The 23,988-nt window shown below is 36.0% G+C and overlaps 4 protein-coding genes across 6 annotated transcripts; 2 read left to right on the top strand and 2 right to left on the bottom strand.

Annotated features, from left to right (window-relative positions):
* The first annotated feature begins 676 nt into the window (after window positions 1-676).
* LOC103447398 (ABC transporter G family member 31) lies at window positions 677-10,216 on the top strand. Of its 3 annotated transcripts, XM_070808699.1 has the most exons (25): window positions 677-1,228; window positions 2,061-2,181; window positions 2,372-2,460; window positions 2,793-2,877; window positions 3,285-3,447; window positions 3,577-3,653; window positions 3,790-3,934; window positions 4,265-4,566; window positions 4,645-4,926; window positions 5,204-5,520; window positions 5,605-5,765; window positions 5,878-5,981; window positions 6,082-6,238; window positions 6,319-6,381; window positions 6,502-6,620; window positions 6,766-7,098; window positions 7,196-7,486; window positions 7,592-7,675; window positions 7,778-7,911; window positions 8,037-8,264; window positions 8,769-8,940; window positions 9,031-9,118; window positions 9,276-9,442; window positions 9,568-9,841; window positions 9,921-10,216. In XM_070808699.1, the coding sequence occupies exons 1-24, from the start codon at window positions 900-902 to the stop codon at window positions 9,832-9,834; spliced, it is 4,278 nt and encodes a 1,425-aa protein (XP_070664800.1). In that variant the 5' UTR covers window positions 677-899; the 3' UTR covers window positions 9,835-9,841; window positions 9,921-10,216. The 3 variants fall into 3 exon arrangements, with proteins under 3 accessions (XP_070664800.1, XP_070664799.1, XP_070664798.1); XM_070808698.1 differs by having other exon boundaries at window positions 9,568-10,060; XM_070808697.1 differs by having other exon boundaries at window positions 5,204-5,765; window positions 9,568-10,060.
* Window positions 10,217-10,881: 665 nt separating this feature from the next.
* LOC114819461 ((S)-8-oxocitronellyl enol synthase CYC2) lies at window positions 10,882-14,132 on the bottom strand. Its single transcript, XM_029088234.2, has one exon. The coding sequence runs from the start codon at window positions 12,208-12,210 to the stop codon at window positions 11,050-11,052; it is 1,161 nt and encodes a 386-aa protein (XP_028944067.1). The 5' UTR covers window positions 12,211-14,132; the 3' UTR covers window positions 10,882-11,049.
* Window positions 14,133-14,215: 83 nt separating this feature from the next.
* Window positions 14,216-18,590, bottom strand: LOC103447400 (vacuolar cation/proton exchanger 3-like). The gene is made up of 11 exons (XM_070807641.1): window positions 17,607-18,590; window positions 17,412-17,479; window positions 17,142-17,170; window positions 16,825-17,021; window positions 16,485-16,697; window positions 16,140-16,259; window positions 15,872-15,988; window positions 15,699-15,752; window positions 15,197-15,313; window positions 14,967-15,057; window positions 14,216-14,615 (listed from the first exon to the last, which is right to left on the bottom strand). Exons 1-11 carry the CDS (start codon window positions 17,895-17,897, stop codon window positions 14,551-14,553), a joined length of 1,362 nt encoding a protein of 453 aa, XP_070663742.1. The 5' UTR covers window positions 17,898-18,590; the 3' UTR covers window positions 14,216-14,550.
* A 2,014-nt stretch (window positions 18,591-20,604) lies between these two features.
* Window positions 20,605-22,655, top strand: LOC103447401 (uncharacterized). Its single transcript, XM_008386588.4, has 5 exons — window positions 20,605-21,001; window positions 21,082-21,230; window positions 21,329-21,377; window positions 21,467-21,609; window positions 22,298-22,655. Exons 1-5 carry the CDS (start codon window positions 20,953-20,955, stop codon window positions 22,382-22,384), a joined length of 477 nt encoding a protein of 158 aa, XP_008384810.2. The 5' UTR covers window positions 20,605-20,952; the 3' UTR covers window positions 22,385-22,655.
* The last annotated feature ends 1,333 nt before the right edge of the window (window positions 22,656-23,988 follow it).

Raw genomic sequence — 23,988 nt, 5'->3', positions numbered from 1 at the left:
TCATTCTCCACCTATACTATGATAACAAATAATGTATGAGCTTGTGTTTCGATTACACTAAAAATTTGGGACATTACTAACGATTACTTTTCTTGCAATAAACACACCCACATATTGTTTTTTCAAGAAAGTAATTACACATAATTTGCAGAAGAGAAATGTTAATAAGACTTTCTAAAAAGTGAGACTTTTTTCCGCCTCAGATTTTTGGCATAATATTTTATAATATTAGTACGCAAATTAACGTTAAATGTGAAGTATCGTAGAGTTTTCGAAATTTTTGGCATAATATTTTATAATATTAGTACGCAAATTAACGTTAAATGTGAAGTATCGTAGAGTTTTCGAAAATATAGTCCCTTAGCATTTCTCTTTGCAGATAGACAACAAAATTTAATTTCTTGAAATATTATGTTTTCAAGAACAAAATTATAACATATGCTCACTCAACTAATTAATTACAAACCAATTAAAATCGATTTTAATTTGTAATTCCAGAAAACTTTAATTAGTACCAACACCTTAAGAACCGGACCAGAAAAGAAATTTCCTTCCCAAAACGAACCCCAAACTTCTAGAACGAAAGCTGTTCCAATCGCATCGCGTTTCCCCCTCCGGAAACGAAAACGCCGAGGGCAAAATCGGAAACACGCAGTCTTCAAAATTCGCGGGGCTTTAACTTTTAGCCCACATATAAAATGACCATAATGCCCCCACAGCTCAGAGTACTCGTGCATGCCCATGATTCCCAACAGTCCTCATTTCTCTCCAAGTCTGTTAGGATTTCTGGTTAAATCGAAACTCTCGGAACTAAGAGATCTCTCAAAAAATTAACAGAGAGAGAGAGAGGGTGAGTGATCGGACGGTCGAGATCGGCCGGAGGTGGTGCGGCAGCAACAATGGCGGCGGCGTCGAACGGGAGCGAGTACTTCGAGATAGAGGCGGGGAACGAGTCGTTCGCTCGGCCTTCGAATGCCGAGTCCGTGGCGGAGGACGAGGAGGAGCTGATGTGGGCGGCGATCGGGAGGTTGCCGTCGCAGAGGCGGACGAACACGGCGCTGGTGAGGAAGAGGGAGTCCGATGGAAGAAGCGGTGGCGAAAAGGTGGAGACGGTCGACGTGAGGAAGCTGGATCGGTTCAATCGGGAGCTCGTCGTCAAAAAAGCGTTGGCCACTAACGATCAAGATAACTATCTCTTGCTCTCCGCTGTTAAAGAGCGTCTCGATAAGTACGAACGGCCATTCTCTCTCTCTCTCTCTCTCTCTCTCTATCTATCTATATATCTCCTCTTTCTCTCTCTAGTTCATGGATTTGGTGTATGGTTGAAGATCACAGAAGAAATATGGGTTTAGATTAATTTTCAGAAATTATTTTTTTTCAAAACAAAAGGGAAAACTTGAGAAAAAAGGAGTGATTTTTTCTTGCATGCATGTGATTGGCCGGTGGGACCCGCATATAGGGGAAGCATCAGAGTATGAACATGCTTAAAATTTTAGGAAAACTAATGAAAAGGGCTTGAAAACTTTGAGTTTTAATGATAAGGACAAAATAAAGGGTAAAGTGAATAGTATCATGATTGACTTTTTAGTGTAAAAATGTGGTTTTTCGTTAAAGTGAACAGTACCGGGTGCTTTTCGTTAAAGTTCCCTAAAATTTTCGTTATGTTTCATAGTCGAAAACACTTTTACGAAAAAAAACATGAATGTTATAGACAATTTAGAGACGTTGAATTTTCTTCTGTAATTATATTTTCGAAGAAATTTAGGAGCTACGTTAATTAAGTATGCAATTTTTGTAAAACTATTTGCACAATACCACATGTGTAGGTTTTTTTTTCTTGGTTTTAATCAAATATATTGCAATTATTTTTGTTTTTAAGGGCAAATCCTACTGCGAATACAAATTAACTTACCAAATTTGGGATGCATGGTTAATTTCTTTATACTAATTTGAAGCCGAAGCTTCATCAAATGCTGGTTAATTTCTTTATATGGTTAGTAATTTTGTTTACCTTTAATTTGTTTGTCTGAATTTATTTGTTCTTGTTGTGTTAATTGAAGAGTGGGATTGGAGGTCGCAAAGGTTGAAGTACGGTATGATAATCTGAAAGTGGTGGCAAACGTTCAGACTGGATCAAGAGCCTTGCCTACTCTAATCAACTATAGTCGTAATGCTTTAGAGGTATGTAATAAATAATTATCCAAGAAAGCTCAATTATCATTTTTTTTCACTTTCAAAATGACATTTCTTAGGAGATGAAGTAGTTTCGAATCCGGGACACATGTATATAAATCTAACATTGTATCCACTTAGATATTAAATCACATGCAAAATGATATATCTGATAGTGCTACTATATATTTGAATGCAGGGTTTGTTAACTGGTTTGAGGATATTTCGACCTAAGAGACATTCTTTAACCATTTTGAACAACATTAGAGGCGTTGTTAAACCCGGAAGGTAATTATTGTTTTCGTGTTAGAAGTACCTTTTTTAATTGATTTAGAAGTAAAAAATATGTTTAGTTTAAATGCAATTTAATTTAGTTTTAAATTCACTTCTATCATGTGTTGTGTAACCATATATCAGCATACAAGTGTAATTTATTTAAGGGAGTTTTAATGAAACACTCCCGGTATTGTTCACTTTTAACAAAAAACTACATTTTTACCATTCTCTGATACTATGCACTACACATTTATTTGTCATTTTTCATTAAAACTAAAGTTTTTTTTTTGAACTTTTTATTAGTTTTCCTTTTATTTAATGCATCTATTGTTTTCCTTTATTAGGATGACATTGCTTTTAGGTCCTCCAGGTTCTGGAAAATCCACTTTGCTTTTGGCTCTTGCAGGAAAACTTGACCCCAACTTAAAGGTCAGCAATTAGTAGTTGTTTAAATTTCCTTTTTTGGCAAATACTTTTTTTGTCACAAGCTGTAATTTGTGTGTAAATTTGTAAGTCATCTTTCCCTTTCAGTTTGCTTCTATGTATGTATATGGTTTTGGTCACTTTCCTTTTTAGAAGTTCTTCGAACGCTGTTCACCAATCCAACTACAATCATCTGTTCAAAATTTGAAAAATACTGAAAAGACCGTTACGCTTTCATTCAATATATTTATATGATCAATTCTTCTCTTCACCCTATTAATTGATGAGAGGATATCCCTTATTGCGTGTTGATTCTCACATAAGAAATATGTGCTAAAAAATATAATGTCTCGGTTTAACTCACATGCATAGCGTTATACATCATTTTTAACACTTTGGGATTTTCTTTCCAGAAAAGCGGTACCATTACCTACAATGGCCATAAGCTCAACGAGTTTTGCGTTCAAAGAACTGCAGCTTACATCAGCCAAACAGATAATCATATTGGAGAACTGACCGTAAGAGAAACGTTGGATTTTGCAGCTAGATGTCAAGGTGCAAGCGAAGGCTTTGCAGGTGTGTTCCTGTTAATTGCAATTTTGTTACATTCAATGTGTAGATATTCTTAATTTCAGCAATTTCATGTTCTCAATCGAGTACTGGTAATATTCTTCCGCTGTTTTTGTCAATTGTTTTATGCTGTAGCATACATGAACGATTTGGTACGGTTAGAGAGGGAAAGGAACATAAGGCCGGATCCAGAAATTGATGCATATATGAAGGTTTGTTATTATAATTTAATTTTGACACAAGAAAAAAAAAATGAATTTTGGATTCTGTAACTGTTTTAGTAATAAAGGGTTTATTTTATTTTTCCGTATGTGTTCTTTGTAATGAATTTGAATCCACAATCCACAGGCATCATCTGTTGGCGGTAAAAAGCACAGTGTTTCAACAGATTATGTGTTGAAAGTGCTTGGTCTTGATGTATGTTCAGAGACAATTGTTGGAAACGAAATGGTAAGAGGCGTATCAGGTGGACAGAGGAAAAGGGTCACCACAGGTATCTCTCGCACTCGCTATCATGAATTTAAATGTATTCTTTAACCGAGTTAATATTTGTAAACATAATTTTGAAGTGATTGATGTTTAATTCATTTGGAGTACGGCTGAATGGTTATGTTTACATTTTTTGGCTGGAGAAGTTTTATTTTGTTTAAGCTCTTTGAGCATTTCTAACTGATTGCATCCAAGATCAATATGATTTTTTGTTTTCATTTTTAAGAACCAAAAACGTCTTTTATTTACAAATGTAGGAATTCTTAACTGATTTCGGCTGCCTTTGTGACTTTCCCTTCATCCAATTGTAAAAATTAAGCTAATGGTTTTGCAGGAGAAATGGCTGTTGGCCCAAGAAAAGCCCTATTTATGGATGAAATTTCTACTGGACTAGATAGTTCTACTACATTCCAAATTGTAAAATGCACTCGGAACTTTGTTCATCTAATGGATGCGACAATACTAATGGCTCTTCTTCAGCCTGCGCCCGAGACATTTGATCTGTTTGATGACCTGGTGCTGTTATCAGAAGGGCATGTGGTTTATCATGGTCCTCGTGCCCAAGTATTGGAATTCTTCGAGTCATTAGGCTTTCGTCTACCCCCACGCAAGGGAGTTGCAGATTTTCTTCAAGAGGTATATATAATTGTAAAAGAACAAGATGATTTCATCTTTTTAGGTTGCTTGCATTGGTATAACTTGTTTTATTTCCAGGTGACTTCTAAAAAGGACCAATCTCAGTATTGGGCTGATAAATCGAAACCATATGTGTACCTTTCTGTTCCACAAATTGCCGAAGCCTTCAAAAATTCCAAATTTGGAAGGACTCTGGAGTCTGAGCTTTCGGATCCATATGATAAGTCTAATACTCATCCTGCAGCATTGGCAGAATCAAAATATGCAGTCTCAAGATGGGAACTTTGTAAAGCATGCTTTTCGCGAGAAATCCTGTTGATCAGCAGGCATAGGTTTCTTTATATATTTAGGACGTTCCAGGTATGCTTTACTCTGTTGCTTATGTGCTTCTCGTACATCTTTCGAATCTTGATTTTAAAATTGTGTATCATTGCCTGTCTACAATTAGTCTCTTGCTGGGTATCAATATCATTGTCAACAGGGTGCCATATGTTTGTAGTTAGTTGAATTGTTTTTATCAACTGGGAGTCGACTTGATATATAACTTTCTAACAAATGAAGATATAAAGTGCTATTTGAAATTTGAAAATTTCTATTTTTAGCAGATTCTTATCCGAGTTTTCTATGTCTCTTAAAGGTTGCATTTGTTGGATTTGTTACATGCACAATGTTTCTGCGAACAAGACTACACCCGACAGATGAGGGACATGGAGAACTTTATCTTTCTTGCTTGTTTTTTGGGCTGGTGCACATGATGTTTAATGGATTTTCTGAGCTGCCTCTTATGATATCTCGGCTCCCAGTCTTTTACAAGCAAAGGGACAATTTCTTTCATCCTGCGTGGGCATGGTCTGTCGTGAGTTGGCTTCTGCGTATTCCTTACTCCGTTATTGAAGCTGTTGTATGGTCTTGTGTCGTATACTACACTGTTGGTTTTGCTCCTGCTGCTGGAAGGTATTCTCTGTTTACTCATATGCTCAAAGATGCTCAAATTCTTACAGTTTGTTCAATACTCATTACTTTTCATAAATATTTCAGGTTTTTCCGTTTCATGCTTTTACTGTTCTCAGTGCACCAAATGGCTTTGGGTCTCTTTCGGTTCATGGCTTCTATTACGCGAGATATGGTCATTGCCAATACATTTGGATCAGCTGCGCTACTAATTATATTCTTGCTGGGTGGATTCATCATTCCGAAAGGTATTAAAAATCTTTTGTTGATTCAGAGATTAGTTATTGTTAGAATTTAACACACAAGGGTTTTTTCATATTTTGTTTTTTATTTTGATAATTTGGTTGTTTATTTCTTCAGCAAGCATTAAGTCATGGTGGGTTTGGGCCTTTTGGGTATCCCCACTATCTTATGGGCAACGAGCTATGTCCGTAAACGAATTTGCTGCTACAAGGTGGATGAAGGTATGCTCTTCAGCTTTATGGTTAACTTTGGATCAGTACATTCTTTTGTTCGGCTTCATATGGATTAATTCTACTGGTTCTGGACACTCTTACTTTGCAGAAATCTGCTGTTAATGATGACACAATCGGGCACAATATTCTTCACTCACACAGCTTACCAACTGGTGATCATTGGTATTGGATTGGAGTTGGTGCCTTATTGCTTTATGCCATACTTTTCAATGGCCTTGTGACTATGGCCTTGCTCTACCTAAATCGTAAGTTTAAACAAAGGTTTGTGTGTTTTTATGTGTTCATATTTGTTTTAATGATCTCTGAAGGTTATTGTTATTGACAGCACTTAGGAAGAACCAGACAGTGGTTCCAGTTGACAACACAGAAGGGAGCCCTGCTGCAGATGGTCAGTCTCCAAATCTGCCAAGTGATCTGTTTATAATTTGATATTTAAGTGGCACCAGGTTTGTTGTAATATTTGTGATCAGAAAAAATATCTCTAAAAAAAATTAATTTGATTATGCAGTGGCTGAACCAAACCCAAAATCGACTGAAACTAGCAGCCCCAAAAAGGGAATGATCTTACCGTTTCAGCCATTGACAATGACTTTCCATAATGTTAATTACTTTGTTGACATGCCAAAGGTCTGTTGCCTTGGTGCTTTTGATTTCCTTTTGTTCTTTTATTCTTTATACATATGTGATGCGAACTAGATTATAGTGCGTCACGTTTTTGTAGTGGATTTGGATATTCTAGCTGATGCAAGCTGAGGGATGTTTGAACTTTTAGGAAATGAAGTCGCAAGGAATACCAGAAAATAAGTTGCAACTCTTGGCGAATGTGAGCGGAGTATTTTCACCAGGCGTTCTTACTGCTTTAGTTGGGTCTAGTGGAGCTGGTAAGACCACTTTGATGGATGTCCTTGCTGGTAGGAAAACTGGGGGATACATTGAAGGAGATATCAGAATATCTGGTTACCCAAAAGTGCAACGTACTTTTGCCAGAATATCGGGATATGTTGAGCAAAATGACATACATTCTCCTCAAGTTACAGTTGAGGAATCCCTGCTGTTTTCTTCTTCTCTTCGTCTGCCAAAGGAAGTCAGCAAAGAGAAAAGACTCGTGAGCTGATTCATACTTCTTCAGATATTTATGGTCACTTTGTCTTTCCTCATCTTTCCAGTTTGTTTTTGACATAACTGTACTACTTTCATTTCAGGAATTTGTTGAAGAAGTAATGAGATTAGTAGAGCTTGATCCTCTAAGGCATGCTTTGGTCGGTTTGCCTGGCAGTTCAGGCTTATCAACAGAGCAAAGAAAACGCCTGACAATCGCTGTGGAGCTTGTTGCAAATCCTTCAATTATCTTTATGGATGAACCTACATCAGGACTCGATGCAAGGGCAGCAGCCATTGTGATGCGGACTGTTCGTAATACTGTTGATACAGGAAGAACGGTTGTCTGTACTATACATCAACCAAGTATTGATATATTTGAGGCATTTGATGAGGTTGGTTAGATCATTGAGTAAGAGCCGACAGAAAGCTTTCATATAAGAACCAAATGTCATGCATGCACTGTCTTCTTCTAATTGTGAATTTGATTTGATACGCAGCTTCTTCTTATGAAACGAGGGGGGCAAGTTATATATGGAGGAAAACTTGGTTTGCACTCGCAGACAATGATAAATTATTTTCAGGTAACATTGTAATAACCTGGTTGTATACTTAATCCTTAATCTAATCGGTCCACTCATTATCGTGTCAAGCAAAATAATATACTGGTTCATTTTCTTGTGCAGGGAATCAACGGAATCAGTCCAATTCCCAGCGGGTACAATCCAGCAACCTGGATGCTTGAGGTTACTACACCTGCTTGTGAAGAGAGAATTGGTAAAGACTTCGCAAACGTTTACAGAAATTCAGACCAATACAGGTATTTAATTTCATGTTACGTTTATAATGCGACTGAGACCTGTGCTGATTCTATCTACTTCCTTATTCTTTGTTGTTAGTGGGAACTGATTCTTATTTAACAAATTTCTTTAAATCTTGCTTCAGGGAGGTAGAAGAGTCCATCAAACAATTTAGTATTCCTCCATCTGGTTCAGAACCATTGAAGTTTGCATCGACATATTCTCAAACTACACTGTCGCAGTTTTTGATCTGCTTATGGAAACAAAATCTTGTATATTGGAGAAGTCCACATTATAATGCCATGAGGTTGATTTTTACAACGATCAGTGCACTGGTATTTGGTTCGGCATTTTGGAATGTTGGTACCAAAAGGTACACCTCATCTCTATTGTAGTAAGTTTTGAAATTTAGTTGCATTTCGAGCTCACATTGCTCTAATTGCGCACTATTCACTGGCATGCTGAATTGTTTGGCTTCTCGTAGTTTCAAATCTCTACGTACATTCTCAAAGCAGACTCGATGGAATGACCAATTACAAATGAATTTAAGGCTATATCTTAGATCTTAAGAGCATCATTAACTACTTGGGCAGGCAAATGCTTTGGCATTGATAACCACCCTTGGGAAGCATTTGGTAGCAGAAATCTTGAGTCTTTCTACGAATATACGAGTGTTGGAATTGAGTGAGAACATATTACAGTTTCCATGATATGATCAAAGACAAAGACTTAAGAATTGCTAGGGTTTTAACTTTGCATCTCACGTATGACATGTGGTATATGCATCCTCACACTCGAACATGATGGCAAAAGTATTTTACCCCTTATTGCAATTTCTTAACGAAGTTACGAATCATTCCACCAATATGTTCCATAGGGACTCACCTCAAGCACTAATGATGGTTATGGGAGCTCTTTATGCCGCTTGCTTGTTTCTTGGGGTCAATAACGCTTCTTCAGTGCAGCCAATTGTTTCAATTGAGAGGACAGTATTCTATCGAGAGAAAGCAGCCGGGATGTATTCTCCATTAGCTTATGCAGCAGCACAGGTAAGTGCCATACTATAACGAAAATGTTTGCAAAATTTTAATCTACGAAAGAACATGCGGTAATTATCTTATTTGCCTTCTCGACTGCAGGGCCTTGTCGAGATCCCATACATTGCTGTGCAGACAATAGTATACGGTGTAATCACATACTTCATGGTTCATTTTGAAAGGACGCTTAGTAAGATCCCTAATTTTTCCTTCTAAAACACGTTATTTGGAATTGGTCTTTCCATTAGCTGTGATATTATCATTTGTTTGACTACAGTATTATTTTCTAAATTCACAAGTGCACACTGTAACTGAAAATTCAAATTCTGTTTGGTTATGTGTTGTAGGAAAGTTTTTGCTCTATATTGTGTTCATGTTCCTCACATTCACCTACTTTACCTTCTATGGTATGGCGGCTGTTGGTCTCACATCTTCTCAACATCTTGCGGCTGTCGTCTCCTCTGCTTTCTACTCTTTGTGGAATCTCCTCTCGGGTTTTCTTGTCCCAAAGCCAGTAAGTAATATGCTTAAAATCGCGGCATGTCTAGTTCATTATTCAATGTCTCAACCTTTGTTTCATAAAACCAATCATTTTCACTCATTAACTAACCTTTGGTTTTTGTACAAATTTCATTTCAGCATATCCCGGGATGGTGGATGTGGTTTTACTACATCTGTCCAGTGGCATGGACCCTTCGAGGTATTATCACCTCGCAACTTGGTGATGTGGAGACCACGATGAAAGGACCTACGTTTCAGGGCACCGTGAAAGAGTACTTGGAGGTCAATCTTGGTTATGGCCCTGGGATGATTGGAGTTTCAGTCGCCGTGCTTGTTTGCTTTTGCCTCCTTTTCTTCAGTGTCTTTGCGCTCTCAGTGAAGTTCCTCAACTTTCAGAAAAGATGAGTCGAGGGTTCAGTTCTTCCAACTTCATGATCTTCCCGCGTTTCAGAATCTTGAAAGAACGATCCATCATCCATGTCATGAGTAAGAGACTTAAGTTCCACATCAAAGTTGTCGGAGAAATCAAAGCTCAAGTGGCGTAGCCTTCGCTTACAACGCCATCTACTGGTCAACAAAATCACAAATTTTCCCTTCTCACTAAAGAACTCATGAGGATAGTTACAATCTATGGAGAAATTTATATATGAATTAGCGGTCCCAATTTAACAGTTGGAACTCTATGAGCAGGGCGAAGTACATAGACTGCTGTCTAACTGTACATTCTATTGTCAATTAACTGTCCGATTTGAGAATATTAATAAGAATAGACGATGCAATGCTTTCATGGCGCCTTCGTTTTCCTTTTTCAAAATTTGAAGTACTGATATACAGTCCTTTAACAAGTGATTGCTTGCTTGAGATTATTGTGTCCACTGTTCGGTTTTAACCTTGTTTTGCAGAGGTATCATCAGACGGAGGACGTTAAAGGACTGATCTATGATGTTGTGGGATTTTCTTTACAGAGATTCTAAAAAGGAAGGTAGTCAAGCAGAAGTGAGAGGAAAATAGCGTCAAGCTGCCACCAAGCGAAGACATCAGACATCATAAGGTAACACAATTTCTTTCATGTGTCGATAGTCGATACTATGTTTATAGCGGAAATGAACCCTCTTTTGTTTTACAGATAAGCATTTAGGATTTAGGGTGTCTGCAAGAGGATTGCACGAATTACCTAGTAAACAATATGAAAATGATAACATTAAAACCAAATTTATAAAAACAGATGGTAGTCATGAGAAATCCAGCACACGAATAGGAAGTGTGTTGAATATGAAACTTAGGTAGTATATATGTACGTAGAGCTTGTAGTTCAAGCGGTTAACACATTTACCCTCGAGACCATAGGTTCGATTTCCACTCCCTCGCAATCAGTTGTATAATAAAAAATATAAAAAATAGGCAGTGCAGGCAGCCCCCTCCTTTGCAGTTAAAGTGAGGCTGGGGACAAGATGAGTAAAAATAGGAGGAGACAAAAACACCCTGTATGATCATAAATTAAGGAACAAGAAATAATGTAGTCAACAAAAACATGTATAGGAGGAGTTTGTGGAGCTCCACTTTCTCCACAAATTACTGGAACAATTTTAACCAAATGTAAAAAATTCATATGCTTTAAGTTTAAGGTATTAACTTTTCATCTCTCATACAATCTACCCAGTACAAGATTGAATCCAGTGTCTTATACCCTACAGTAAAACCTAGTCGATCAACTTTGTTTCGGGTTCCCAGTAGCTTAAACGGACAACGAAACAAGAGATCCAAGAATTCCCAATTGGCCAAATTTTCCATCTCAGTTTGAATCAGTCCCTTCTCTGCTACAATTTCTTTCCATACTTCTTTTTTGTCAGCCATGGATTTCGAATACCAGAACTCCTCCGAAAATGCACTTCCGTGTACTACTTCTACTCCGAATTTCTCTCCAAGAGCCGTCCAGATCTCCTTCCATGTAAAACTTGGCCCATTGATTGCATTGTATGACTGACCATCAGTGGAATGTGAGTATAAATCAACATTGGTTGCTGCCCAAATGTGCTGTTGAGCTACTAGCCTGGCATCCGAGCCATCGATACAAGTCTCTTCCCAACACCTTTTTGTCCCTCCAAACACAAAAGGCAGATTCAAATGCTTACAAATGGTTCCGAAAACACATAAACTCCCCATAAAATTGTACACAGTCCTACGAGAACTACCAATTAACAAACCAGGCCTGTGTACCGACCAAGCTACCTTACCAACCAGCCTCTCCTTTAGCAAGTCTTCTAGGACATAGTAAAAGTTGCACCCTTTATCCACTCTCGGGCAATCTTCATCGTAGTACCGAGCTTCTGCTTCATCATCGAAAGGCCCTAGCAACGACACGTAATGCTTCATCCCTGTCTGGAGAGAAACATGCTTCAATGCCTTCGCTTTCGGAACAATGGCATCCAATGCATTCGACATCATGGCCTTATTCTGCTCACAACACTCAACGCTATCCAACTGGTATCGGCTTGCCCAGGTGAGCCAAAACACATGAGTAACATCTTGCAACAGTGACAGCCGTTCTTCGGTTTCCGAACGGTTTAGCAGATCACATTGGATGAAATGGAAGTTTGAAGAACGTTGATCAATAGGTGGCATGATCTCCGGATTACGAGCTATGCCGTAAACCTTCCATTTGGGTTTTGTGACCAGCTCTCTGGCCAGCACCTTCCCAACTAGCCCGGTGACCCCGAAAATGGCTGCTACATGTTCAATGCCATTGCCAGCCTCTGGGTTCTCAGTTTCTTCAGCTGCCATTAGCACAATTAAGAAAGAGCTAGGTAGTTCCTGGATTGATATATGGAAGAATATATGGAGGAATAATATGACCTATATATAAAATAGAAAAGTCAAATCCTGATTGTAATCCTATATGGCCGTGATCCACACAATACATGGAATACCCTTTCCTAGTTTAGACAAATACAATATATGCTCACTTAAAATCAACAACTAGTTTGGGAAACTTTTATGGTATCAGAAACACAAACGTGATACATTTTCATATGTTATAATAACGGTGGACGACACGGTTTTTAAATTCCGGTAGAATATATTATTAACAAATAAATTCATGTGTTATATTAATTTGAGTAAAATAATAACGCTACGTAGCGCATTCTAAAAGCATTGAAAAATTGCTAGAAATAGTGTCCCCTTCTTTTGAGGATTGCTGGCACAATTCTTTGCGGCGTCAAAGCCTATTAGATGGCAAGTCTGCCGGCAGAATGTGACCCTTGCCGTTGTATTGCTGGCTTTATGGTTACATTATATTTTAAAATACAATATTGAGTGGTTTTGTGTTATTTAAGTTGTCGATATAGTTGAGGTTGATAAATTTAATGGTAGAGTACTTATCTCATATTCACAATAAGAGTTCGACTTTTATTTGAGAAAAAAAGATTCAACTTTCAATCTTCCTCTTTACAAAGATGTTTCTATACTATTCTCGAAATATAACAATATTGAGGGATCCACATGACATAAGTGTCTGTGTACACAATTGCCCACAATTTTCCTTATTGTTACACATGAAATTGTCTAATGTTTTGGCGATATTCTGTTTTAGTAAGGCTACTACGTAAGAAAATGGTTTGACAAAACATATCAAAGAGGCTCATAAGCAAGGTAGATATATAGCTAAGAGCAATTAGCCATTGTGACGTCTGAGTTTCATCTTACGCTCAGAAGGAAAAATTCGTAAATTCACCATTGTATACAAACAACTTAACAAGGGTAAGGCCAAAGTTAAGGACAAAACTTTGCAAGTGAAAACTAAATTGTATTACGTATACAAAGGGTAACTCAATATAGCATGTAGAGAAATATTTAGGAGGCTCTTTGAAAAGTGTAACTCTCTGCTACCTTATAATTTAACGTCAATTTTCGTATTAACATTATAAAATAATATTGTGCAAAAAACATAAGGTGACAAAGAATCTATAAAGAATCATACTTTAAGAGAATCTTCTTAGTATTTTTCTAGCATGTATTATAATTAGTTGGTGCTGTGAAGGGAAGGTAGTTTGGAGACACAAGAATAAAGCATATAAAATTACCATCACTTTGGAGACCAAAGCCCTTTGTTGGGAAGCAATCTCCACAACTTTCTTGAAGTGGTAGCAAAGTTAGAACACAAAATTGGTAGGACATGCATGCACTAATTTGAATAATTTTATCATATATTTTGCTATGGTAACGGTGCCATACATGTTGCTATGGTAACGGTGCCATAGATAAAATAAAAACACACAATTAATGACCATTTGTTTTTCATTTTTTCCTTCTCCACAATTTTATTTATTTATGATTTTTATATTGAATAAACTAAAAAAATTAGAAACAAAAATAAGGAGTAAGATTCTCTCTCATCTAAATTCTCTTTTCCTCCTATTTGAAAAGTCATGATTAAGTTATGACAATATCTTGTATTAACTTCTTTATAAAGATATAGACAAAGATAAAAGTGTGAGAAAGAGAGAGAGAAGGGGAGGAATAGATTTTTCAGTGTGCCAATAACACGATTTGGTACACCAAATATAATACTAGAATTGGTTGGAAACGTTAAAAAAAATGTTCAACCAATTGTATCATGACACGTGGTGTACTGAGCTATGTTCTCGTCACCCTAAAAAGTTTCTCAAGGGAAGAAGAGGGGAAAGGATTTGGATGGGAGATCACTCTACTCCCAAAAATAAATAGAGATGTGTAGAAATGATTCACGCTTGTCAAACTTATGACATTTCATAATATTTATAAAAAGTTGAACTCTAAAATGAAGAATTTTTATTTCCATGAATATTATTGTAATTATAAAAAGATGGAAACTTCCCCTTCATGTCCAAGTGCAGAGTCCTCACTGAAATTTTTGTCCTCTGCTTAAATCAAATTCATTCAATTTCCCACTAGTTTAACCAAAATGAAGCAAATTAAAACCTTATTAAATAGACATGAGAGCAGAAGTTATATACAAACATCTTCAGAGGGAAACTTCCCCTTCATGTCCAAGTGCAGAGTCCACACTGTGAAATTTTTTTCCAATGAACCAATAGGGTGACAAATGAATCTAAATCTCTTGATTTGGGATCCCACGATACTTCAAGCAAACAAGATTCCAGAGGATGGTTCATGCAGTGTTCCCAAATTGCCCACAAGTGTCTCATCTGTCATGAAAGTTCATAATATACTTATTAGTGCAATGAAATAAAGTCAGTTGATGGTTTTTAGTTAAGATTAAAAAAAAATTCACGTCTCTTGATTCTCTTTTGATGATTCAATCCAAAGACATGAGAAGCATGAGGTGTAAACGATAGTGCAAAAGTCACTATACTTGTTGGATAAAACTATTCACACGCCAATTTTACCACTCACACTCTTGCTAATTTTTTGCTATTGATCTTATTCAATTCATTTGATACGATGGTGTGAGACGTTAAAATAAGTGTGTGGATAACACTATCCTACTTTTTTTTTTTTTTTATCTCTAAGTAGATTACAACGATAGAGCCACTTACTCGAGGGAATTTTGTCAACAAAAAAGCATGCGGCAATAACAATGTAGCATAGGAAAAGAATGACTCCTTTCATATAATGTGAAGTTCCATCCTGGAAATAAGAGAATAGTGTAAATTTTTTAGCCAAAAATTAAAGTAAAAGAACAGGAGAATGTATTTTCGTTACTACTAATTTACAAAATCCCCATAGAAAAGTGAGAAATATATAGAGGGTAGATTTAGGAGGAAACCTGCAATGTGAAGGCTGTGATGATTATGGTGAAAGCAAGAGAACCAGTTTCAAGGAGACTGAAATCAAGGTCCATTTGGACGCCCATTATCCATGCAACAATCACACTTAAAGGGATCTGAAAATGACAGGAAAATTTGGTTTCTTAGGAGAAGTTTGAAGAAATTTTCTTTCAATTTTGTAAATGGGTTTACTTAAATTAGGAGTAGTTAGGAAGTAATTTTAAAATGATTAAAGAGTACTTTTAGAGAAAATTTTCCAGAATTTATTTACATTTTTAATAATTTGATTTCAAAAATATTTTCATCAAAAGCTTTTTCAGCAATTTTAAAAGCACTTCCAAACGAGCTCATAGTCACTAGCCAATATTACAAAAGAACAAACAAAATCCACTCGATGGGATCTTAGGGCTTGTTTGTGCCTTTATAAAGACTAAAAGCACTCAACATTACTTGTGAATCAGTTTTAAGTGTTTTTTTAGCTTAGATTTGTGATAATCTTACCACAAACATAGAAATTTGGGATGCAGAACCTAAAGCAACTCCCAAAGAAATATCCTGCATAAAAATCAGAAATTGATAGTCAGATTAATTTCAGAACAATGTAATATCTAAAAGAAGATTATCGAGTGATCTTTTAATGAACTTTTTCTTTTTAATTTTTAGGTGTAACTTACCAACTTATTCTTGAGAGCAAAAATTATGGAACCAGCATGTTCAGCAGCATTCCCAACAATTGGTAGCAAAATAATGCTGATGAAGCTCACAGAAATTCCCCAAGAATTTGATGCAGCCTAATTGAATAAAAATGCATATAATTAGGGATTTACTGAGGAACTAATGCTTCAAAATTCATGATTACGGAATTTTAACCAAAATTATGAAAATCTGATCAAGTTTAGGGTTCTTAGAATAATGATAATGTATATCTAAATATATATATACCTCGATCGTACCCACAACATACTCAGACAAGAGAGCTATGATAATTGTCATACCAACCAGCCAACTGAATGCACTCCAAAACCCTATCACTGCTATTTCTTCGTCTTCATCTTCATCTTCCTGCTTATATATCGCATTGGAACAAGTTATAGAGTTTTTTCATGTTCTAACAAAAGCGCTTTATCAAAAACACTTTGAAATTTTTAATAAAAACACAAGTGTTTTCTGGAAACACTTTTGGTTATTTGAAACATTTTATAATCATTCTAAAAACACTTCCAAACTAGCTCAAACTAGCTCGCATGTATGTTAATTATTGATAGTTAGTGCATAGGGATTAATCACCTCTTGTGACTCAAACAATTGCCGGTGGGTTTTTAACTGGAAGAAGATATAGGCGACATATGCTATGAGCATAAAAATGCTGCTTGTTCTTGACAACTGAAGAGTGTCGATGGCAAAGGGATTGTCCAACCCCGAGGCATATCTGAACATCAGTGGCAGCATGTGGCATAGTAAACCCAGCAATAGAAGTAGTGAATTCACATCAGCCTGCTTCTGTTAAATCCAAAAAAGAAATGAAATTAACAAAAATTCTCCCATTAATTGGTTTTCTAAATTTGTTGAATTAAAAGGGTTAATTTGTTGATAATTAAAGTTTTTATCAATTCATAATATTTCTTACTCTATCATATCTTTGTTCTTTTTTCAGGTTGGCCAAGCCTCCACAGAGAAGAGAGGTCCCAAGAACAAGGAGGAGGTTTGAAAGAATGGAACCCAATAGGGAGTATTTCACAACATTTATTTTGTTTTGGCGAAGAGCAAATAATGCTATGATCATCTCTGTTGCGTTTCCACATGTTGCATTAAGAAGTCCTCCAACTGCAAATTTAATCAAAATTAATTAACCAAAACAATATATAGCATTAGTCCATGTACACTGATTAAATATTGTTTAGTAATAATAACTGGATATTCTAATTAGAAGTGAGATCAATGTACCTGTTGGACCAGTGAAGTAAGCAATTTGCCTGGATTATTTAATTTGAGTAGACAAAATTGGAAGGGAAAAAAACAATGTTAGAAATTGTGTACATATATATGTGTTTATGTCATAATTAAGAGAGTTGCTATTTGCACTTTGCACTCTGAAAAATTCATCACACACTATTTCTTAATGAAAAATTATAGGAAAGTAAAATGACTTTTTCATATTACTAATAACAATTTCCTTCTATAAAATACTATTTTCTAATTAGCAAAACTGCTTACTCAGTAAGGAAGCTGACACGTTCAGCGAGTGGGGTGAGTCCCATCAAACTCAAAGCAAAAATCCAAGGCTACATTGCACAATTAGAACAAATACAAATGAACATCAGAAACCAATTAATTTACAAAAGAAGGAAAAATCTCATATTTCTGATTTGTTGTTCCAAATTAATTAATTAAATGAGAACATGCACTTACTCTCCCGAAGTGATAAAAGTCAGCCAGAATTGCAAGGGGGATGGCTGGGAAGAGCACTGCAAGCTTGGTGCCAAGAACAACCTCGTGCAAATTGTTGAGAATATTTCTAAGCATTTGGAATCGAACATTCGAAACAAGAATCGGGTCGGATTTTTTTCGTACAATCGAAGTTGACAAATTTTGTGGTGTTCTTGATACATTGATCCACTGCTCTCTATTATTTCCTGAACCCTTGTTATAATCACTAATCCCATTCTCTATGTTGTTCAAAGCCTCCTGGGATTCTTCCATGATAGGTATGTCGATCAAAACAAAACCCTAAACCCTTCCACTTTCTTCACCGCGAATGAATGAAGTATTTGGAGCGTTGATGAACAGAAAATGTAGTATCTCTCTTTCTCTCTCTGTTTGTTAAGAAACAATGGGTTTTACATATATAAATATAGGATAAGGCAACTTCCTGGAATTTTCTGAGTTTGTTTCGATTCATGCATGAGTCTCCACGTACTTTAAAAAGACTGGACTCTCTCAGGAGTTACGAGCGGTGTAAGGTTGACAACAAAATAAATATGTTATACCTCTTAAAGCACACAGATAGACTTGCATTTATATAATTATTCATTTTCGACCAAAAAAACATAAATACATGCATATTAATCCAAATAAGGCCGTTACATACAGACAAATAATATTTAATTTTCTAACAAAAGAGGTTATAGATGAAAACAAATGGGAAATTGTATATTTCTGAACATCTTTTAGTCATTAAATTAAACAAATTAAAGGAGAATTAAAGGTTAAAATTGAGAAGAACGTGAAGAAAATGAAAAATAGTGTGTAGAAAACACTCCAAAAAAAAAAACAAGATATTTGGCAAATTAATTTGGGTACATACTTCTATTTCCACCCAGCATAAACGCTCTTCGTACCAAGCAAAATTCGAACTTACCATTTTGCCCATAAAAAATGAAAAAAAAAAAAAAATTCAATCATACACACAACCATTCCCACTTGTACTCCGCCACAACCACGGATGTTAGGACCCGATCCCAGCCTTCCCATGCAAGTCGTTGCCCTCGGCCTCCTCTATCTATTAGAGTTTAGGGTTTAGGATTGAAAAATGAAGGTGAGAATGAGGTACTGTTGTCTTAAGGTAGATGATTGTGGCAAAGTAGAGCAGTTCAATTTGGTATTTTTAATTTGTAGTAGTGTTTATTTAGGGGAAAAATGGGAATTTTGGTTTGCTGGGTATATTTTGCTGAGATGAATCAACTTGCAAAAACTCATTGAAATCAAAAGCCGTTTAGCTAACTAGTTAATTATGATTTTTTTTTTTTGAAAGGATGAACACAATATTGTTAACAAACAATGAAATTTTCACAATATTACTTTAAGTGCTAAACGATTTTTTATTTGAGCAAATTCGAATAAATTCTATAAATGAGGACCGGAAAATTAACTGCTCGGATTATGAGATTACTCTGTGAAACGGATCTAAATGAATAGGTAGTGCTGTTCTGAAAATTATCTCTCTCACTTTCCATGCATTACTTATGTCTGTGAATCATCCGTTAACACTTGTAGAACACTGCATGCTCTATCCTCCAACACATCAAAACCCACACTTGCCAGCTGCCGCTGATCCGTGAGACACAACACACATAATATTGTGATAAATTGTCCTCTTTTGTGTGTTGCATTTCACACACAGCACCCTGTCATTGGTTATAGTTAGCTCCAATATCTTTCAGTATGTTGCATGGAAGCAGTGAGGGGAGAGCTCTCTCCTCGAGAGGGTAACGGCAGCAAACAATCTGCATGTACATATCTGTCGTACCCATAGACAGAAGTTTCGTGGAATTTTCAAGCCTTCCTTGGAAGAGATTCAAACGGTTATCATGTCTTTACAATTTGATATAATTAACAAAAACAGTTCTAAAAAAAATGTTAAACTGACCTAAATATACGATGTTTGTCAGATTCTTCGAGAAACGAAAAATATTTGACGAAGTTTCCTCAAGACACATACACTCACTTTCTTCGTTTCCTTACACTCCAAAATATGGAAATTGCTCATCCGTATGAAAAAAGAAACTCTGTTGGATAAGTTTTGTCTATTGTCGTCATCTGTGCATATATTAGACAACTAATTTAATTATAGTCAGTAAGAGGATGTTAGGGGACTTGTTATAGTACGTATTTATTCAGTATATATTCACTATTTAATGGCCAAATACGGTCATATATGATATTATTTCATTTTAGTTGCACACCTGACCGTTAGATGACTAACATATTAAGTAAACTCCAAAAATTTTCACTATAAGGCATTATTTCACTCATTCATTTTATTATTAGAATTCATTATTGGTGCCTTTACTTTACATGTCAATAATGCCAATGCATGTCTTCCCGAGAATATCATAGATATCTTTAGTTTGAAGTAAAAAAAAGGCTTCTTGTAAACTTAGTATGTGACTCGATGGTAAAAAGACGGCCATGGGGCGAATTGCAAACTCGAACATACACTCTCCTTACGCAAAGTATCGAAACCGACCTAATACATGTGTTTGTAGATGATTGCACTAGAAGTTATGATTGCACTGGAAGTTACGTATTTTCATAATCCTTCAAATGATATAGGGGTATGCTTGGGCTTGACATTGTGGCAAAATGCAGATTGATTGTGTGTGGTGATGTTGGTTGAGGAAGAAGATAAGTTAATTGAAAAAATGTGTTATATGTATTAGTATATTTCTTTCTTATTAATTATGATCCATATGATCATTTTGTGGAATTTTTTTTTATATGAATAATGTAATACATTCATCAGCCATGGCGTCATAACGAAATATGGTGTATTGGTCACTTTAATTAGTATTAGATCTCTTTGATTCAACAGTTAATTACACTTCAACTTCGGATCATCAATAAAAAATATTACGAAATTATGCAAAGGGTTTAGACTTAAAGGATCACAAGATGTTTTGTATTAATTGATTAGCAATTCAAATAAGGAACTTTTAGGCCTAACCAAAAAGGAAAAGCAAAGCATGGGAAAATTGGATCTAAGAACAAAGGGACCGAAAAACAAAAATTGCAATATGTGGCATTAATGGAAATGACAAAACTTGTAACCGAATAATGAAATTACGAAAACTAGTGTGGTAAAGCATGATCCACAAAAATAAAGGGGCCAATAAACATGAGGTTACATAAATATTAGGGATGGTTTTGAGAATATCAAACTTTTGCTTTAGAAGCTTCATGAACAAAGGAAAGAGAAAGATAAGCGCGCGAACGGAGGAACCAAAACGCAGAGCAGAAGCAAACCCTAGCTCACGAAATGGCCGAGAAATTGGCACCGGAGAAGCGCCATAGCTTCGTTCACAATGGTGAATCTTTCTTCTTTTCCAATTTTCGCAGTTTTTTTTTGGTTTTCTGATTTAATTTTGTGTTCGGATTAAAATTTTAGGTCAGAAGGTGTTTGAATGGGACCAAACCCTAGAGGAGGTGAATATGTACATGAATTTACCTCCAAATGTTCCTTCAAAGCAATTTTACTGCAAAATTCAGTCGAAGCACGTCGAAGTCGGCATCAAAGGCAATCCCCCGTATCTCAATGTGAGTGAATTCACTGTAATTTGATTCATTTTCGTGAAAAGCCTGAAGCTTTTGGGATTTGGTTTAAAACGGTGTGTTTCTCGGTTTCGGGTGTACAGCATGACCTTACTTGCCCAGTGAAGACGGACTGTTCTTTCTGGACACTAGGTAATTAGTTTTTAATTTTTCATATTTTATCTATTTTTTTTTTCTGTGTGGATATTTTATGCTGATTTTGTTATTTAATGATATGGTAGAGGATGATATAATGCACATAACACTGCAAAAGAGGGACAAAGGCCAGACATGGGCATCGCCTATAGTGGGCGAGGGTCAGCTCGATCCTTACTCCACGGATCTTGAGCAGAAGCGCCTTATGCTTCAGAGATTTCAAGAAGAGGTGAATTACCCTTATGCATCTTATTCTCACTGTATTTATTTATGTATTACTGTTTGAATGCATGAGACAAATGTGAAGCTAGTTCATTATGTTAGTGTTCCTTGTGGTGTGAGATACTCTACCAAGCGTTTCTTTAATATCAAGGAGATTGATTTTGAAAAATGAATGGGATTTTGGATGCATAAAAAAATGTGATTGTGAGGTAATCGATAATAGGAGATGCAAAGCTCAGTATTGTGTGGTGCATTATGTTCCATTGGTCTATAATTTCACTAGGCTTTCGTAGATTAGAATGTGGCGATTTATTTTTCGTTGTACGCAAAAATTCACATGCTGAATTTACTCATAGGAAAGAAAAGAGAATGTTGACACAATTTTACCTGTATACAATAGTTTTCACTTGAAAGGCGATTAGCTTGGTTTTCTATCAAGATGAGATGTTGATGCAAAAATGAGACAACGAAGATGCAGAAATGTTGATGCAGGATCTGAGTGGCTGTATTGCCTTCAACTTAGTTTAATTCTAGTTACCTTAACTAGAACTCTACCCATGACACTGAATTTGATTATTAAATTGCTAAGAAAACCAATGTTTTCTGGTTATCTACCGATCATATGAACCTCACCCAAATATGCTCTTTGATGAATTTTCTGATAATATAGCTAGTGATTCTTTGGTCCTCTGCAGAACCCAGGCTTTGATTTCTCACAAGCCCAGTTCAATGGAGGCTGCCCTGATCCAAGGACCTTTATGGGCGGTATCCGCTCTGATTGACGAGTTTGCTGCATTTGTTACCTGCATAAGCCTGGTATAAAATCCTGACCAACATTTAGTAAATAAGACAACTTGATTAGCTGGCCAACTTGGCTTCATGTGATCTCTGTAAGAACTTAAGTTCTACTTAAAATCTGTTTCTGTTTACTTTTAGTATCTTGTCTATAACTGTAAACTTAAAAATCTAGAATTTACGTAATTTATCTTCCAGTGTCTGCTTCCCTACTTTCCGACAATGGCACGGCCAAATAAATCTCTTGTTTATGAAGTATGATTTGAAGCTTTGAATTATGATTTCTTCCTGCACATGCTAACCATATAGTAAATTGCCTCCGTTCTGCCCTGTCTGAAAATTAAAGTTATCAGCATACGAATGTTTGACATTAAATCGATGCTGTGTATATATTTAAAGTTCAGTTGGCGGGTTCCAATATAAAGATGAACTTGTTAGGTTTCAATAATTCTGTCCTTTCGGGTTTAAAAGAGTGGCCTGAAAAGGATGTAGGCCACTTTATTTGATTTTATTTTATTTGGGTCTGAAAATGGCTAATGAGGTGACTGAAGTTGAAGTGAGAATTGTATTCTAAAGTCTTGCAATTTGTAATATAATAGGCCATTTTAGATGGTTATAAATGAAATGGAATCACATTCCCAGGTATCTGTTGGACATTAGCTGTTTTTATTTTATTTTGATTCAAGTATTGGAGGAGGGGAATCGAACTTGAAACGTCGGGTGCAGGGGGTCAATGCACGTAAGTAATCGTAACCGTGTTATAAGTCTTGTGTTGTTGGATAGTAGCTGTTAGCAGTGGTGCGTTTGTAGAAGTACAGCAAAAACCTGATGGATATTCTGTTGTGTGAACTGCTTTAGGGGTATGAATTGCCGTACTTCACACTTTCATTTACTCCACCTACATTCCTCTCCATGTTCATATGCTTTGACTCTCCGTTTGTTTGCTCAACTGACGGAGCATAAAATTGAGAGGACGGAGTGCAATCAGAGAAAATGAGGGTGCGAAAATCGTCACTCCTTCTATACACTCTGTTTGGCATGCTACTTGATTAACTTTGCGTTTTGGTCTGCTGTTTCTTTCTGGTTCTGATAACCGATTTCATTCTTCTATAATGTCCGTATTTGGAACAAAGGAAATATCCAAACGTCCAAAGACGGAACGATCCGTCTATTTATATATGGTCATTAGATATTATTACAGCATTTGGTTGCTTGTTCTGGGTAATACAAACTTTAAACCGTAATGTGTTTAGGTTTCTTGGAACTTTGAATTTCACATCTTTGGATGTCGGATTTGATTTGGGTAAAGCCAGAGTTTGAGAATTCTTAACCACCATGGGGTGATCCAGTGTTTTGGGGACGACTTTAAGGCACTTAGAGCAACTCTACCCTTACAAAATGAGCTGGTCCAAAGTTCATTTAATCCATCCAAATAAACAGTAATTGACTTTAATGAACAGTAATTAGTTAAGTGCATCTCCATCCTAAAAAATGAGATAGGCAAGAGTTTATTCAATTTGTATTAAAATATTATTAAAATTTTTAATAAAATAATAATAATAATAATTTTAATTTCGAATAGAATTTTTAA

The sequence above is a fragment of the Malus domestica genome, chromosome 11 (assembly GCF_042453785.1).
Source record: "Malus domestica chromosome 11, GDT2T_hap1".
NCBI classification, from domain to species: domain Eukaryota; kingdom Viridiplantae; phylum Streptophyta; class Magnoliopsida; order Rosales; family Rosaceae; genus Malus; species Malus domestica.
This window is presented reverse-complemented; position numbering and strand designations above follow the sequence as displayed.

What these genes read in the sequence shown, in the direction of transcription:
- LOC103447398 (XM_070808697.1), top strand. Translation starts at nt 900, where the DNA reads ATGGCGGCGGCGTCGAACGGGAGCGAGTACTTCGAGATAGAGGCGGGG. An exon ending in TTGCAGATTTTCTTCAAGAG is followed by an intron (nt 4,567 to 4,644) that starts GTATATATAATT and finishes TTTTATTTCCAG; the next exon opens with GTGACTTCTAAAAAGGACCA. An exon ending in TGGAATGTTGGTACCAAAAG is followed by an intron (nt 8,265 to 8,768) that starts GTACACCTCATC and finishes TATGTTCCATAG; the next exon opens with GGACTCACCTCAAGCACTAA.
- LOC114819461 (XM_029088234.2), bottom strand. Translation starts at nt 12,210, where the DNA reads ATGGCAGCTGAAGAAACTGAGAACCCAGAGGCTGGCAATGGCATTGAA.
- LOC103447401 (XM_008386588.4), top strand. Translation starts at nt 20,953, where the DNA reads ATGGCCGAGAAATTGGCACCGGAGAAGCGCCATAGCTTCGTTCACAAT. An exon ending in CCATAGCTTCGTTCACAATG is followed by an intron (nt 21,002 to 21,081) that starts GTGAATCTTTCT and finishes TTAAAATTTTAG; the next exon opens with GTCAGAAGGTGTTTGAATGG. An exon ending in CTGTTCTTTCTGGACACTAG is followed by an intron (nt 21,378 to 21,466) that starts GTAATTAGTTTT and finishes ATGATATGGTAG; the next exon opens with AGGATGATATAATGCACATA.
- LOC103447400 (XM_070807641.1), bottom strand. Translation starts at nt 17,897, where the DNA reads ATGGAAGAATCCCAGGAGGCTTTGAACAACATAGAGAATGGGATTAGT. An exon ending in TTGCTCTCAAGAATAAGTTG is followed by an intron (nt 15,753 to 15,871) that starts GTAAGTTACACC and finishes ATTTTTATGCAG; the next exon opens with GATATTTCTTTGGGAGTTGC. An exon ending in TGTTGACAAAATTCCCTCGA is followed by an intron (nt 14,616 to 14,966) that starts GTAAGTGGCTCT and finishes CTTTCATGACAG; the next exon opens with ATGAGACACTTGTGGGCAAT.